This window comes from Tyto alba, unplaced genomic scaffold (genome assembly GCF_018691265.1).
Source record: "Tyto alba isolate M040663 unplaced genomic scaffold, T.alba_DEE_v4.0 Super-Scaffold_14, whole genome shotgun sequence".
In the NCBI taxonomy this organism is placed as follows: domain Eukaryota; kingdom Metazoa; phylum Chordata; class Aves; order Strigiformes; family Tytonidae; genus Tyto; species Tyto alba.
The window spans coordinates 8316434-8329872 of NW_024881276.1; the positions used below are offsets into that span (position 1 = coordinate 8316434).

The 13439-nt window shown below is 41.5% G+C and overlaps 1 protein-coding gene across 2 annotated transcripts in view; it reads left to right on the forward strand.

The window, feature by feature from the left end:
- Positions 1 to 13439, forward strand: part of TBL1X (transducin beta like 1 X-linked) — a 198784-nt gene that overhangs the window by 152174 nt on the left and 33171 nt on the right. For both annotated transcript variants that reach the window (XM_042788878.1, XM_042788879.1), the window contains 2 exons: positions 7431 to 7576; positions 10285 to 10534. In XM_042788878.1, coding sequence (XP_042644812.1) covers positions 7431 to 7576; positions 10285 to 10534 — 396 coding nt within the window. The remainder of the gene's footprint in view (positions 1 to 7430; positions 7577 to 10284; positions 10535 to 13439) is intronic.

Here is a 13439-nt window from a genome sequence, read left to right on the forward strand (position 1 = left end):
TCTCTCTTTGTTAATTTGCAGCCCTCAGAAAGGCTTAAACTGTGAGTGCCAAGTACTTCTCATCAAAAGATCATTTCCAAGTTGTATTAATCTTTTCCAACATATTTTCCTGCATGAAAAAGAAAATAAAACCTGCCAAAAACATTCTTTGGCACATAATAAAATAATTTTGGGTAGCAGGCATTTAATCTGAATTCTTGGGAGAAGGTGAACAGGTCAGATATCCAAATAAAAAAAGAGTGTAGCATTTAATATTAGTGAATAATCGCTCCTACAAAACTTGGGGTAACCAGGCACGCTATAATTTTGGCAACTGACACAAGCTACAGCTGGGGATCCTTTCTTTATATTTCTCAGGGACTGTGAAAGAGTTTGTAATACAGGACACATTTCCCGGCGTTCTGGAAATAATTTTTATCGTTCAGCAGTCCTAATCTTGAAACAAATGTACGAGCCCTATTGTTCAGCTGATTTTTCTAAAAATATATTTCAACTGCAGTTGTCTATTTTAAATTGCTAATGTGTGTCCTTGTTAAGCCCTTTATGTAATTGCAAAGGTAAGTCTTCAAAATAAGCAGACACTGCCAAAACCAGAGAGGCACTCTAGGATGTATTACCAAGAAAGAAAAAGCTCCGCTAGGAGAAGAGTCTAAGCCTACTGTGAATAATAAACAAGATGTGGTGTAGGATTTTTGCCCACCTTGTTTTTTGGACTGTTTGTAGAATCTTGTCAGTGGCTTGAGGCACCAGACACTTAACTGCAACCGAACCTATTTCAGAGAAAAGGGTGTCCATTTTGTGAAGCCTCTGCATGTGTACCCTGGAGTTTTATGACCATATTTTTATGGATACATAATTACATTTAGACAGAAATCTAAGGAGAAACAAGGATAAGGATCCATGTGGCATTTTCAGTTCTCCCTCAATCAGTCATATAGAAGGGGAAATACTAGGCTCTAAAATGGCAGCTGTAGTGAAGTACAGTGAAGAACACCATTGTATTGTCTTGGGCAATGGGCAAGAAATTACATCATTTACCTCAGGAACTAGATTAGCGTGTGTTAGGCCCAGGATTAAGAAAATACAGTTGCTCTAAGTTAAACTGTTTGCTTCTGGTTTTGCAGCCAGAAATTGCATTCAAATACTCCCTTAGTGACACAGGTCCCTTTGCTTCTCTACACTGGTAAACCTAGACCTACAAAAGTCTTAATTTAGTGTTAACTGTGCTGTTTGTACGTCATTATTATTTGGAGGAAATTTTGTTAATAGTCATATTTCACTCTTCTTCAGTGGAATTTTTTTTAAACTGCAGTGGTGGGGCTCTAATTTATTTCAGATCACCACATTGCGCCATTCTTCCCTTCTTGCCTTCCTGCTTAGATGGCACTTCCAAGACCCGGACGTCAAACTTGGGAAGATGTTTTTCCACTGGTTGCATCTGGTTTCTTTGGCAAGCAATTGTACGGGCAGCTTTGGAGTTACTGGGGTTTGGTAACATGGTAAAGCAGCTGATGGGACTGTGTGGGGACATCTTTGCCTCCTGTGTGTGATTTTCTTTTGACTCATTACATTGTGGAATGTTTCTACATGATGTGTCTAAATCTCCCAGGATTTTTGCCCTTATACCTATTTATGGTCATGAAGATGACTTTCCTTTACCTCCATACAACCGTATTTTTTTCCCTGCAGCCTGCACAACTGTAGTCAGCTTTTACATGCCTTCCATTCTTGCATGAATTTTACATTGGTCAAAGTCTCAGCAGTAGTGCCAGGTACAAGACTACCTTAAGAAAATAGGCACTCATGCAGCCAGAAAAGTTGAGGTTGCCAGTGGATCCCATTATGGCAGTTGCAGATTGGTTCTACTGAGCCAGTAATAATTTCTAAAACCTTGCTCAATTTTGTATCCTGTACCTGCCAAATACTTTTGAAGAGAACAGCGTGTTACTTCAGAGATGGGGATTGGAAGAGCTGGTATTGGAAATTTCCAAAAAGAAAGACAACACAATGTCAGAGAAATCAATGAAATAAGAAGTGTTGATTATTTTCACCTGGAGATGGCTAAATTGTTGCAGAATAAGGAGGGGTTGTCAGATAGTTTATGCCTCCTCATTTATTTTTTTTTCTTCTCTCCTGCTGTTGAAGTAAAAACATTCACTAATTTTGTGATTTCCAGAAATTGAACTTAAGATCCCTGGATTTGAAAACTTCAATATGGACTGCTTGAGTTAAAGAAATAGGAAAATTTATTAAAGGAAATGACATGGACCTCCATATGAAATCTCACTCTTTTCCAGGACAGAGGGCCACACTGGGCATTAGTTACAGAAAGATTTGTAGTAATGGGTTGTTACTTATATTCAGTGTTGGAATAGAGGCTGTTCATCATAAAGATGCCTGAGATATGTATAAAAGGGAATTTTGTTTGTAATTCTTTATCCTGTTTCATTCTACAATAACAAATGTTTCAGTGAAGAATCTTATAGTATGCATAATTAAACTGAGTAATTTGCCAATAACTTTTAAAATCTTTATATTTTACATTTTGTATTTTTAAAAATTATTTGAACAGTATACTAGTTAGATTTACTAGGGAAAACTAAGTCCAGTTAGTTCACAAACAGAAACTTTCACAGTATTCAACGGATCACTTAACTATTGCTAATCAGGGCATCCCCGAGGTAACTCCTGAGTAACCGGTGAAGACTGAAACACTTTAAGATGTCATTGCTTCCACAGAGCCCTCTTTGTCATTCCCCTCACCTGTACAAACTCAGCAGTAGGTGCTGTGGCTGTTACAATTTAAGATTGCAATTTAAACAAGGCTGCTTTTTTACAGTGCTAAAGGGACTGGAAAATGAAAGGAGCACTTAGTGAATGTCAGTTAGCTGGATCTGTGATTGCCAGATGAGCTAGCGTGGGGAATACTCAGCAGCACCCCACTTGTGTGCCTAAAAGGAAGAACCCTTCACTCCCAGAAGAGGTGAGACACATTTCTGGAGAAGACGAGGCATTCCCTGGGCTGCGTGGCTGCCCAGTGCCCTTTCCTATGCCTACATTTGACAGGCATTTCTGCTGTGAGCCAGGCATATTAGAAACAATTAAAACTATGTAGCCTGCAGATCAAACAAGCACACAAAGAGCAGCATTATATTCATTAAATTAAGCCTAGTCAGTCATTCTGTGATCAATGACAAATCTTCTTTTAAGGGGAGGCCATTTTTAACTGAAAAAGGAGCAGCCAAGGGAAAAAAAATCTCGATCGTCTCCATTTTTGCAGTTACAGCAAAATCTATCAGTGAAATTTTTCAAAACACAGCCCTACATATGCATTTTTTGGCACTGCCTAGGGCAAGAATTCCCAAGTGGCTCTGTATGTACCACTGAGAGTATATACAGACACCTCGGTGTGGGAGAAGATACAGCAGAGAACCAGGACCTGTTACCACTGTCAATACAAAGAAGTGTAGGAATCTCTCAATGAGGGATTTCACTCAATTTTCAAGTCAAAATCACTTGCATAACAATTTGGGGGTTTAGGAGGGTGTGTAATTTAAGTCATCTTTTCTGCATTCATTATTTCCTCTGTGCTCTCCAGAATCTTTCAAGACCAACTGTTCCACAGCTGATAGGCCACCTCCCTTTAAGGTCTTCATACCAAGATCTGCAGTGTTCATTTGGATATTTTTTTTCATGTATGATAATGGATTTACAGATAATACACAATTTGCTGGTTTATGTTTTCCCATCTTTTTTGAGGTAGAAAAAACCTGGGTGCCATCCTTTTGAGTCTGCTGAAAGATGCTGTTTAGGGCAGTGTCATGTCACGTCACAAGTGACTGTCCCGTTCACTGGTGTGGAACCAGTGTGTGGTCATGCTCTCTCCCCTTCGGCCTGTTGTGTTCATGTCTTTAACCTTAAAAGCTCATAGTCTCGCTGCATGTGTCCTCAAAAGGTTTACTACATTAAGATTTCATTTATTGGTGCTATTTGAATAGAAATTATTATTTTATAGCATGCTTGTTACAGTGACTGAAATGACAGAATTTAGGAGATACAATGCATATGGACACAGATTTGCAACTTTCATTCATTTCACTGCTGCTACAGCATTTTGAGTTTGGGTCTGTTGTAATTTCATGTCATCCCTACCGCATCCTTTCTTCAAATCCCCGCTTGCAGAGCACCTTCTGTCTCTGCTCTCGCTCCCCAACTGCCTTGACAGCCTGCACAGCGTCACTGGAGGAGGGGGGAGGTGCTCCTGTCTTGGCTTTGCCTTCCCCATGTGGTTTCATGGACTTAGAAGGAGGGCCAAGTTAACATTTGTAACACAAGCTAACGTTTAAAAAAACCCTTGCCTTTCTTTAATAGAAATCACCTTTTTGTAAGACTGAACTATAGAGCTGCAACATTGCTATGTAATTCAGTGTTCTCACGGGCAGAGCCCCGAAGAGAACTGGTGACATCTGGTAACTATGAAAGCAAAGCTCAAGTGATTCCTCAGCGTTATCAGAAACCTGAAGTGGGTACAGCTTCATTCAGGATTTTGTTAACTGTGTGTGTTACTTTTACAATCAGTCTACTTTCATGTGAGCCCTAGTAAACGCTACGGTAGTACAAGAAACCAGGATGTAATTAGCTAACGGTCAGTGGGCTGGTTGACTTGTTTCTGTGGTGTGTGTTTTTCTTTTAACTACAATTGTATAGAAGGATTTTTCCAAGAGGGGTGAGGAACACAGTCTCTAAGAGCACTCACTTAAGCAGTTTTGTCCTATTGATTTTCAGTATTTGGATCTTACCAGATAAGAATTTGGGAAAGTTTGTCACAACTGCTGGAGATCTGTGAGTGAGGTTGCTCCTCAGTGGCAACATAGCCAGGAGTTTTGTGTTTTCTCATCTAACAGGTGCTTTGGTAACAGTTTCTTAGCATCAAGAGAAACAGTAAAATAACAAGATTCATTGTAATAACACAGCTGGGTTTTGTGCTGAGAAGTTCCTTCTCTCACCTGCAGCGAGGTGAGATGTGTAGCTCTTCGGGGATGTGGCAGCTCAGTACTGGACAAAGAAGTTAGCTGTGTGCCACAGTCGTCTGGTTGCTGGCAGAGATGGGGCTTGTTATGTGCCAACAGCCAACTAAAGAGTCTGCAAGATACCAAATGCAATAACGAGAGGTACAAAGTCATAGTTAAAATTAAGCCTGCTGTAGATCCATCATGATCTTCTGCTTTTTTACATTTTCTATCTATGTTTGTTGGTTGCCATTCTTATGCCATCCTCTCAATTTTGTTGGAGACAATGTTGCAGGTTTCTGAGCCGCTGACTCACAAACTAGCTGCTGGCTTTTTTAGCAGTCAACCTCAGTGCTTCTGGACAACAGCTTAATCTTCCCATTCTTTTCCATTCTTAAGTAGATTTGCCAATTTATCCATCATGCATATTAAAAGTTCATTCCTTTTCAATAAGGTATTGTTACTGTTATTGTTGATTAATTTAAATACACATAAATATAAATTAAGTGGAACCTGATTATTTAATTCTAGTTTGTTGCATGCCATGTTTTTATATATACATAGAGATTTCAGTGATCAAGCCCTGGATCTCTCAGATGCAGGCTGTGTATGCTTAGTGCTTGATTTCTTCCTCACTGTGGTGCCCAGTAATGTGCTTAGATGCCCTGCAAAACTAATAAGGGAATAACACTGCCCTGCAGATCTCACAGTCTATTTTGGATGCAGCAGGAGGTCCAGCAGCTCATACACTAGACCAGGACATAAAGAACAATACAGGATAAGAATTGGGCCAGGGATTAGATAAATGATACTGCAGTTTTTCAGGTGTTTTTTCCTGTGCTTTATTTTTATGCCTTGTAATCCTACGTAATTCTGCTCATAGGTGGACCTGCCACTTTGTAAAAAGTGTCCAAAGCATCCTAAGCACACCCAAAACTGGGGGAGTGCCAGTAGGGGAAGATAGGGTTGGGAAGGGAGAAGGTAAAGGCTATTACCAGGAAGAGGAGAAAAACAGGGGCAGAATAAAATGTGTAGGGGGATAGAATCACAGAGAAATACATACCTCGGTTTCAAATGTGGGAGGCATTCTGTTTCTCAGCTTGTTTTTGCTATCTATCTATGATTATAATTGAGCTAGCTGCAAAAAGAATCTTGAAAACAATTTGAGTGAGAGAGAAAGAAAGCATTACTGTGGAGCGAGCCCAAAATCCTGTCCTCCAGCCCACACACAATTGGACATTGCAGTGATATGGGGGAAATCCCTTAACGGACAAAACTATAAATGAAACTACTGTTGACAACGGGAAGGGGCACAGCTATATTTAACGGAAGTATTTTCATTTGAGAGCTGCTTTCTTTTTCTTTTTTTTTTTTCTGTTTTTTTTTTTTTTCTTTCTTGTCTAGTCGGTGGAGGCTGCAAGGGCTCTTCCTGTTTGAGACAGTGCATGGGTGGTTTCCCCAAGGCTTTTAATGTTAGATTAATGCTCTGGAGACAGTGTGGTGATAAATGGGTTCCTACAGTTATATCTACATCCTGTTCCCCCTTCCCCCTCCCGCATCTGCCCCTACATACAGTCACTCTGCAGCACTCGCCTTCATACCCAGCAACAGTTTTGAGCAGCTTCAGCCAGCATTTAAGGCACTGCTCTTTATAATTTGTCCACCAAAATTCTTTAATTTTCAGTGCCATCACCTTCATTACCCCTTATTTCTCAGACAATGGCAAAAAGAGGGAACAGAAAGACTTCTGGATAAAGGATGGGCCACCGCACTGGCTTGTCGTCTGCTGCTTGGCATATCCCAGTTATTACTCTTGCTATTACAGTTCACTTTCAGAAAATAGGTTTGCAGGAGTGGCCTTTCTGTTGTTTCACATTTTAATGGCAATGCTCTGCACGTCATAATGTACTCAGCAATAAATGAGCAGAGGATTTGAAATCTCTTCCCTGGTATAAGAGAATGGCTCCCCTGTGTCAGCTGCATCTATGCCTTGATTTTACACAACTTGTGTGCTGATAGGGATTTAAGTATTTACTTCAGCAAACACCAACACTGAAATGCAGCAAGGAAAATGAAGGTTTGAGGCACTTTTTTTTTATCTGGACTTGCCCCTGTGGTGATTCCTATTTTTTACGTGTTTGGTTTTGTTTTCAGTTAGTGCAGTTCTCTGGTTATTTTTCTCTGTGTGCATTTCCATTTCTATACAGCTTCCCCTATATGTGCAGGGGAGGGGGATGGGCAGTGGCAGGGTGGCCAGGATGGCTCTGGTTAACCTCCCTGGCTCCATGCAGCCAGCCCACCTCCTTCTGCTTACGCAGCAGCGTCTCTCAGATCTCGGAGCAGAATTATTTTTAGACCGTGAAGGTGTATCTGGCTGGTGCATTTAGATTTCATGTCATGGCTTCCTTTTCCTGCTCTCAGGTTTCTCCCACTCGGCCTTCACCTTCGGTATCGAGAGCCACATCAGCCAGTCCAACATCAACGGAACGCTAGTGCCACCTGCCGCACTCATCTCCATCCTCCAGAAGGGGCTCCAGTATGTGGAGGCTGAGATCAGCATCAACGAAGTAAGTGCCACCACCACGGCTCACGCCACGCCATGCCACGCGTCCCGGCAGCCCGGAGAGGGACACAAGCCACCGCTCCGCCGGTGTCTCTCAGTCATTTTGTTCCTCATGCGTTGCCCCACCCCCAGCAGAGAGCTGGAAAGCTCTGTGATAGATAAGTATTTCAGTTTTTAGCTGAGGCATGGAGGCCTTGGCGCTGCTTAAATGGACAGTAATGGTGTTTCCGCTGCCCCGGTCCCACAAAGCCGGGGGTGCACAGGTTCCTGCAGCAAGCAAGAAGATGCATATGTGTTCACAGTCTTGCGTTTTCGAGGTCACAGCAGGATTTGGCAGGAAAAGCCTGCAGTGTAGGTTAAAACCTCACTCCCCAACACCTGCTTGCAGGCAGCGCTGCTTGCAAGCCATGAGAAGCCTGATCAAAAATTCGCGGAGGTCACCGGAGAGACTCTGTCTGATTTCGGTGACTTTTGGCTTAGATATATAAGACCAGGCATTGTCCTCTCATGTACATGGGGAAGCAGTTGGGTGTAAATCCTGACCCAGGCTGGAGCACTGGTTTTCTGTGGGGACTGTATGAGCAGCCACAAAGTGTCTCTCTTCTCCTTGATCTGTTGAGGGATTTGGGAAAATGCAGCATTTTTGCCCTGCCAGCCTTAGAGGCGTGATGTTTCGAGTGGGAGTGAAGCATGACAGATAAGCAAGTACTGCATAACAAAATATTTACCACAGGTATTCACAATTGACAGAGAACTGTAATAAATATTAATATATAAAAAGCTATTGCTTCTTCGTCTATAGCTGAATGTAGCATATGAACAGCATGGGTGAGAACAAAGGAATATAAAATAGAGAAAAGGTTGTGTTCTTTGCAATGCATAGTTTAGAAGCTCATTTGTTTTTATCACTGACATTCTGTGTGGTTTTCTTTTTATGACTCGATACCGTGTTTAAGAGTTGTGTATGTGTTATTTTTTAATTGGGGCAATGACATTTGACATTCATGCCAAGCTGCACTTTGATGCAGTTGTAACAACAAACCAGTGTTAGGAATCTGTCCCAATTTGCTGCTACTTAACATTTTGCCCTGTGCCTGAAATTGGAGCTGTGCAGTTAGAAACTTTCAGCCATGAGCAGCACCTATAGGTTCAGGTCGTACGACAGATGTAGGGGTCTGCTCCTGGGCATCTAGCTTCACAATCGGCCTCAGTTGAGAGAATGATCTAAAAAATGGTTGTGTCCATTAAGATTTATGTTGCTGTCATCATGGTTTGATTCTGTTCAAATACATCCTGTTAAGTACATTACAGAAAAGCAAAGACCATTCCTGCTATGTCTGAACACCAGTACGGGCTATGTATATGCTTCTCTATGTGTATTACTTAGGAGTGGCAAGTAATCAGTGAGTCTGTAAACTAATGTGTGTAAAATTTAAGTATTGTTTATGATCTGTTAAAGGGCAGTTATGGAAATAGTCCAGTGAGCAGTTTTACAGTTAAAAATGTAAGATGCCAAAATCCATTGGCAAACATTTTTTTCATTGTGTAGCAAGGATTTGAGCCAGGATTCAAATAAATGTCGGTAGAGACATTTACATTAAAACTGTTGAGGAGAAAGAGAGCTTATATTTTTCTTCTCTAATGACTCTTTCCTCCTTTTTCTTCCCCATTAGGGAACAAATATTTATTATCTTAATATTGTAATTGTAAGGGGTAATTCAATGACTAGTCCAACAGAAGGATACCAGTCAACCAAACAGCTATTTTTCTTTATTTAGTTATTGTTTTCTATTGAAAATTACATTGTTTTCCAGCTACTTCATATATCCATATCCTAATATTACGTGGTATTCCTCAAACACAAATCTTTCACTGCTATGTCTTGATTATTTCAAAGAATTAAAGGGAGTTTTCAGAAGATCAGTAAAATGGCACTTTATGGAGGCTACTAAAACCTATTTCCTATATTTAAGATAATAGGAAAGTGAAAGTGAAGCAAAGCTAAGCAGATATGGCAGTTGCTGACCTGAGTCTATATTAAGTCTTAAAAAACAGCCCTTAAAGATTAACTCGATTGGTAAACCTGAAGCCTAATTTGCAGAAATCAAAATGAAAGCCATAACTATTATGACATAACCTAGCAGAATAAAGGAAAAACAATGGTAAAGCAGTCCTATACAGTCAGCTACAGCTGGTGGTGCTGGACTGATGAACGCTATCGAAGAAAGCACTGGATTTGTGCATACATCTTGTTTTGGCTGGGGTTCATTTTTCATCAGCTATTTCCATTCCTATGTCCCTGCAAGTGCAGGAAGATAAGTAATTCAACCGATTTGCCTTTTTCATGGCTTTAGCCATGACTCTTTTTTTCCAAATACAAAACAAAGGGAAACTTTCTGTCATCAGTCGGACTTTTTTTTTTTTTCCCACGGCATTATTTTTTTTTTTTTTCCATCTGTAAAGAGTTTATATATGCCTGAGTTTTCTGTAAAATTCCAATAAATGACTTTCCGAACGGATTTCTGAGTGGAACATGGTTACCACCATCGTGGATCTGAGAGACAGCCCATGGTAATGTGGCACTGCTGGTCAAGTCAAAGCGCAGTGTCTTCACGCAACCTAGTTTTGTTTCTTTATATCATTACCTCTTTGCCGACCTCAATGGTGAATATCCTAACTTTGCAGTTTCACTTCTGCTCGCTTCCCCTGCAGGATGGTACAGTATTTGACGGCAGGCCAATAGAATCACTGTCTCTGATCGACGCGGTGATGCCTGATGTTGTTCAGACCCGGCAGCAAGCATTCAGAGAGAAACTAGCTCAGCAACAAGCCAGTGCAGCGGCAGCAGCGGCAGCAACGGCAGCAACAGCGGGAGCAACGACGACTGCTGTTTCCCAGCAGAACACACCAAAGAACGGAGAAGCCACTGTGAATGGAGAGGAGAATGGGGCACATGCAATAAGTAAGCCAACCCATGCAGCTGCTTGCCCACTGCTGGGCAGTTCGAGTTTCAGCAATGCGCTGGTACTTGGTTGGTGTCTGCAAGGCGGTAGAACTCGGGGATCATTTCAGGAGGGCGGCGTGTTTCTGGAAAGACTGCTAAGTAGAAATCGTGTTTCATGTCACAGTGCTGTGTTTTACATCTGTCCTCTCAGAATCCAAAAACTGTAGATACCTTCAGAATTGCAAGATGAAGACAGTGTCGAGAAGTGGAGCTGTATGCTCTCTTCTTGGAGCAAGCTACCCAAACTTCATTAATATTGCAACTTTATAGGTGCTTTGAGATATTTGATAAAAGTTGGGACAAGATGTAGCCACGGTTGGTCACTTTGGCCAGGCTGGGAGGGAGATGTGTTGAGAGGCTGGGACCTACAAGCCATGTCTGTGTAAATGACACACGGCCAGAGCCTTGCCTTGAGCATTAACTCTCCTGTGATCATCCATAGCCTTGGCATGGTGCCTGGCACAGTGTGGCCTGTACCAGCTGTCCATTCTTGAAGAGCATGGCCAGGCACAGGATAGGGAGTCACATGTGCCAAGGACTGTTCCCAGCAGACAGCTTGGATGCAGCCAACCTGTCTTGAAGGCATAGAGGAAAGAGTTCCTCACCTTTTTATTTAACAGCACATGCTTAGTCATACATTCCACAGCAGATATCTAACTGCAGGTCCTACCTTCCCGAGATTTCCGTAGTCGGTGGGAACAGTCAGTTCTCAAGGGCTCCGAATTCACCTTTGACGTTGGGAAACTGTGCTCATATCTCAGACATCTAAAGTCAGACATATAAAACAAGGGGTGGACATACCAGCTTGTGTAACTAGATCTTGGTGACTGTGTTAACATTGTGGGGCAGATACGATTAATGGTCCCAGTTTCTGTGTGCAAGCCATACTAGGGCACTGACTAACTTCTGAAATGAGACCTTAATGCCCCGTTGCTTTCTGAGGAAATTCTAGAGGAACATGCATGGCAGGTTTTGTAGGAAACCCCCAACAACTCTTCAGCTTAGACAAGTAACAGGTCAGGACTGTGGTCATGTAACAGGTTTTATTTGTTCTGCAGTGTAGATACCTTTATCAGTCTCCATCTTCTCTTTGATCTGAATAGATTCCTCTATGGGTCAGTGAGAAAAATGCTTTTAAACCAGGTTTGTCTTCAGTGAATTCCGGTTAGACAGGATAGTTTGCCTCAATAAAACTGCAATGATTTAAATTACATTTTTGATTTGAGAAAGCAATTTTTTAAAAGTTCTGCAAAATTTGAAAATATTAATCTGTTTTTAGACTATGGATTGTGCTTATGCTTTACTTCCAAATGACCCTTTGTTTTGAAATTGAACTTTTTCACATGTGAAGGGGTAGAAACAGAAATGAAACCTCTTTTAAATGTGTCAAATGCTGACATTTTGTTTGTTGACACTTTCTGTCAGCTAATCTGTGAAACTTTTGAAGCAGGAATGTCTTCCTGTTTCAGAACCAAAAAAAAACCAAATTCTTAAGGTAGAAAACTGATTATCAGTTCATCACTAATACAGAACCACTCACACTTACTTCCTTCTGATCTGAAAAAACACACTTAATATTGTATTAATAAAAGGAAAGCCTTGCAGATCAGTTCAGATGTATGACCACACTCTAAGCCTTGATTTCTCAGATCTGCCATTTTATTGTTAAAATATTATAATTCTCACAGCAATTTTTAATGGAAGGATTTTCACAAACAGTTGCAGACCTTTCTTGAAGCGCTGAGAAGGAGGAGACCTGTATGACTTAATAACATCCATAGCTCTGTCCACAGCAGGATGCAAGACCATGACACTATGTTGTCCAGTAGAATTTCACAGAGGTAGGATACGTGTCAACCAATGATATATTCTACCAGACAGCAAGTTTCGAAGCATTACTGTGGCCAGGCAGCCTACTAGGCAGGCTGGTTAACTGAGCAGTGGCAATGGGAAGACAGAAGGTCCTTGAGGAGTAGCTGGCCAGCTGGCATGTGTTGTTGGCAGCTGCTGTTGTGCCAGTTGGTCATCCCAGGTGAAGAGGTGAGCTCTTTAAGTAATTTAAGGAGAAGGAGGCTTTGGAGAGAAGCTGCAGATAAATCCAGCGGCAGCCAACTCTGATCTGCATGCCTCCCTCAGCTTGGAAGGGCTATAACCTTTCTGTCTGAGGCTTTTGGGGGATATCAGCAAGGTGGTGGAGCACAACTGCAGATGAGGATAATACATGGGAGTTGCACACAGAACTGCAAAACTGGCATTCGCACCCTTGAATAGACCTGTTTAAATAAACTCCAAGGTATCTTCCTCCGTAATTATTAGAAACCACTAGAAATAAAGACTAACAAGTCTAGCTGGCAGTTCACTGCATGGGTCTGACTATCACTCTTACAATAGTATTTCCCTCTCGTGGCGAAGTTAGAAAAATAGAGTTACATTAATGAAGTCGCATAAGGGTCTTACCCTTCCTTCTCATTGCTTATGCAGGGCAAACGGTATATCCAGCCTTACCTTTTCCCTTACCGCTGCGTTCAGAGAGTCTGTTTAGTCTAGGATGGACTAAGGCAAAAGATCTGGCAAGAACTTAGCTTAGGACAAAAGGCTTAGGATAGGACTGGATAAAAATTTAGGACAGGATGTAAAATGTCTTAGGTAGGGACAAAAGGTTTAGGATAAATAGTACCAAAATTTAGGATAGGATGTAAGATGGGTAAGGTGAGGCCGGCTGGGTAGAACAGACTGCTGATATGGGAGGTGTGAAAAAATTCCCAAGTCGTCATTTTCACTGTTGTTGGATTCCGCAGAACTGGCATATACTGGGATGGGTTTGGATAGTGTGCGAAGCCTTAGCCATAACCTGGGGGTCACC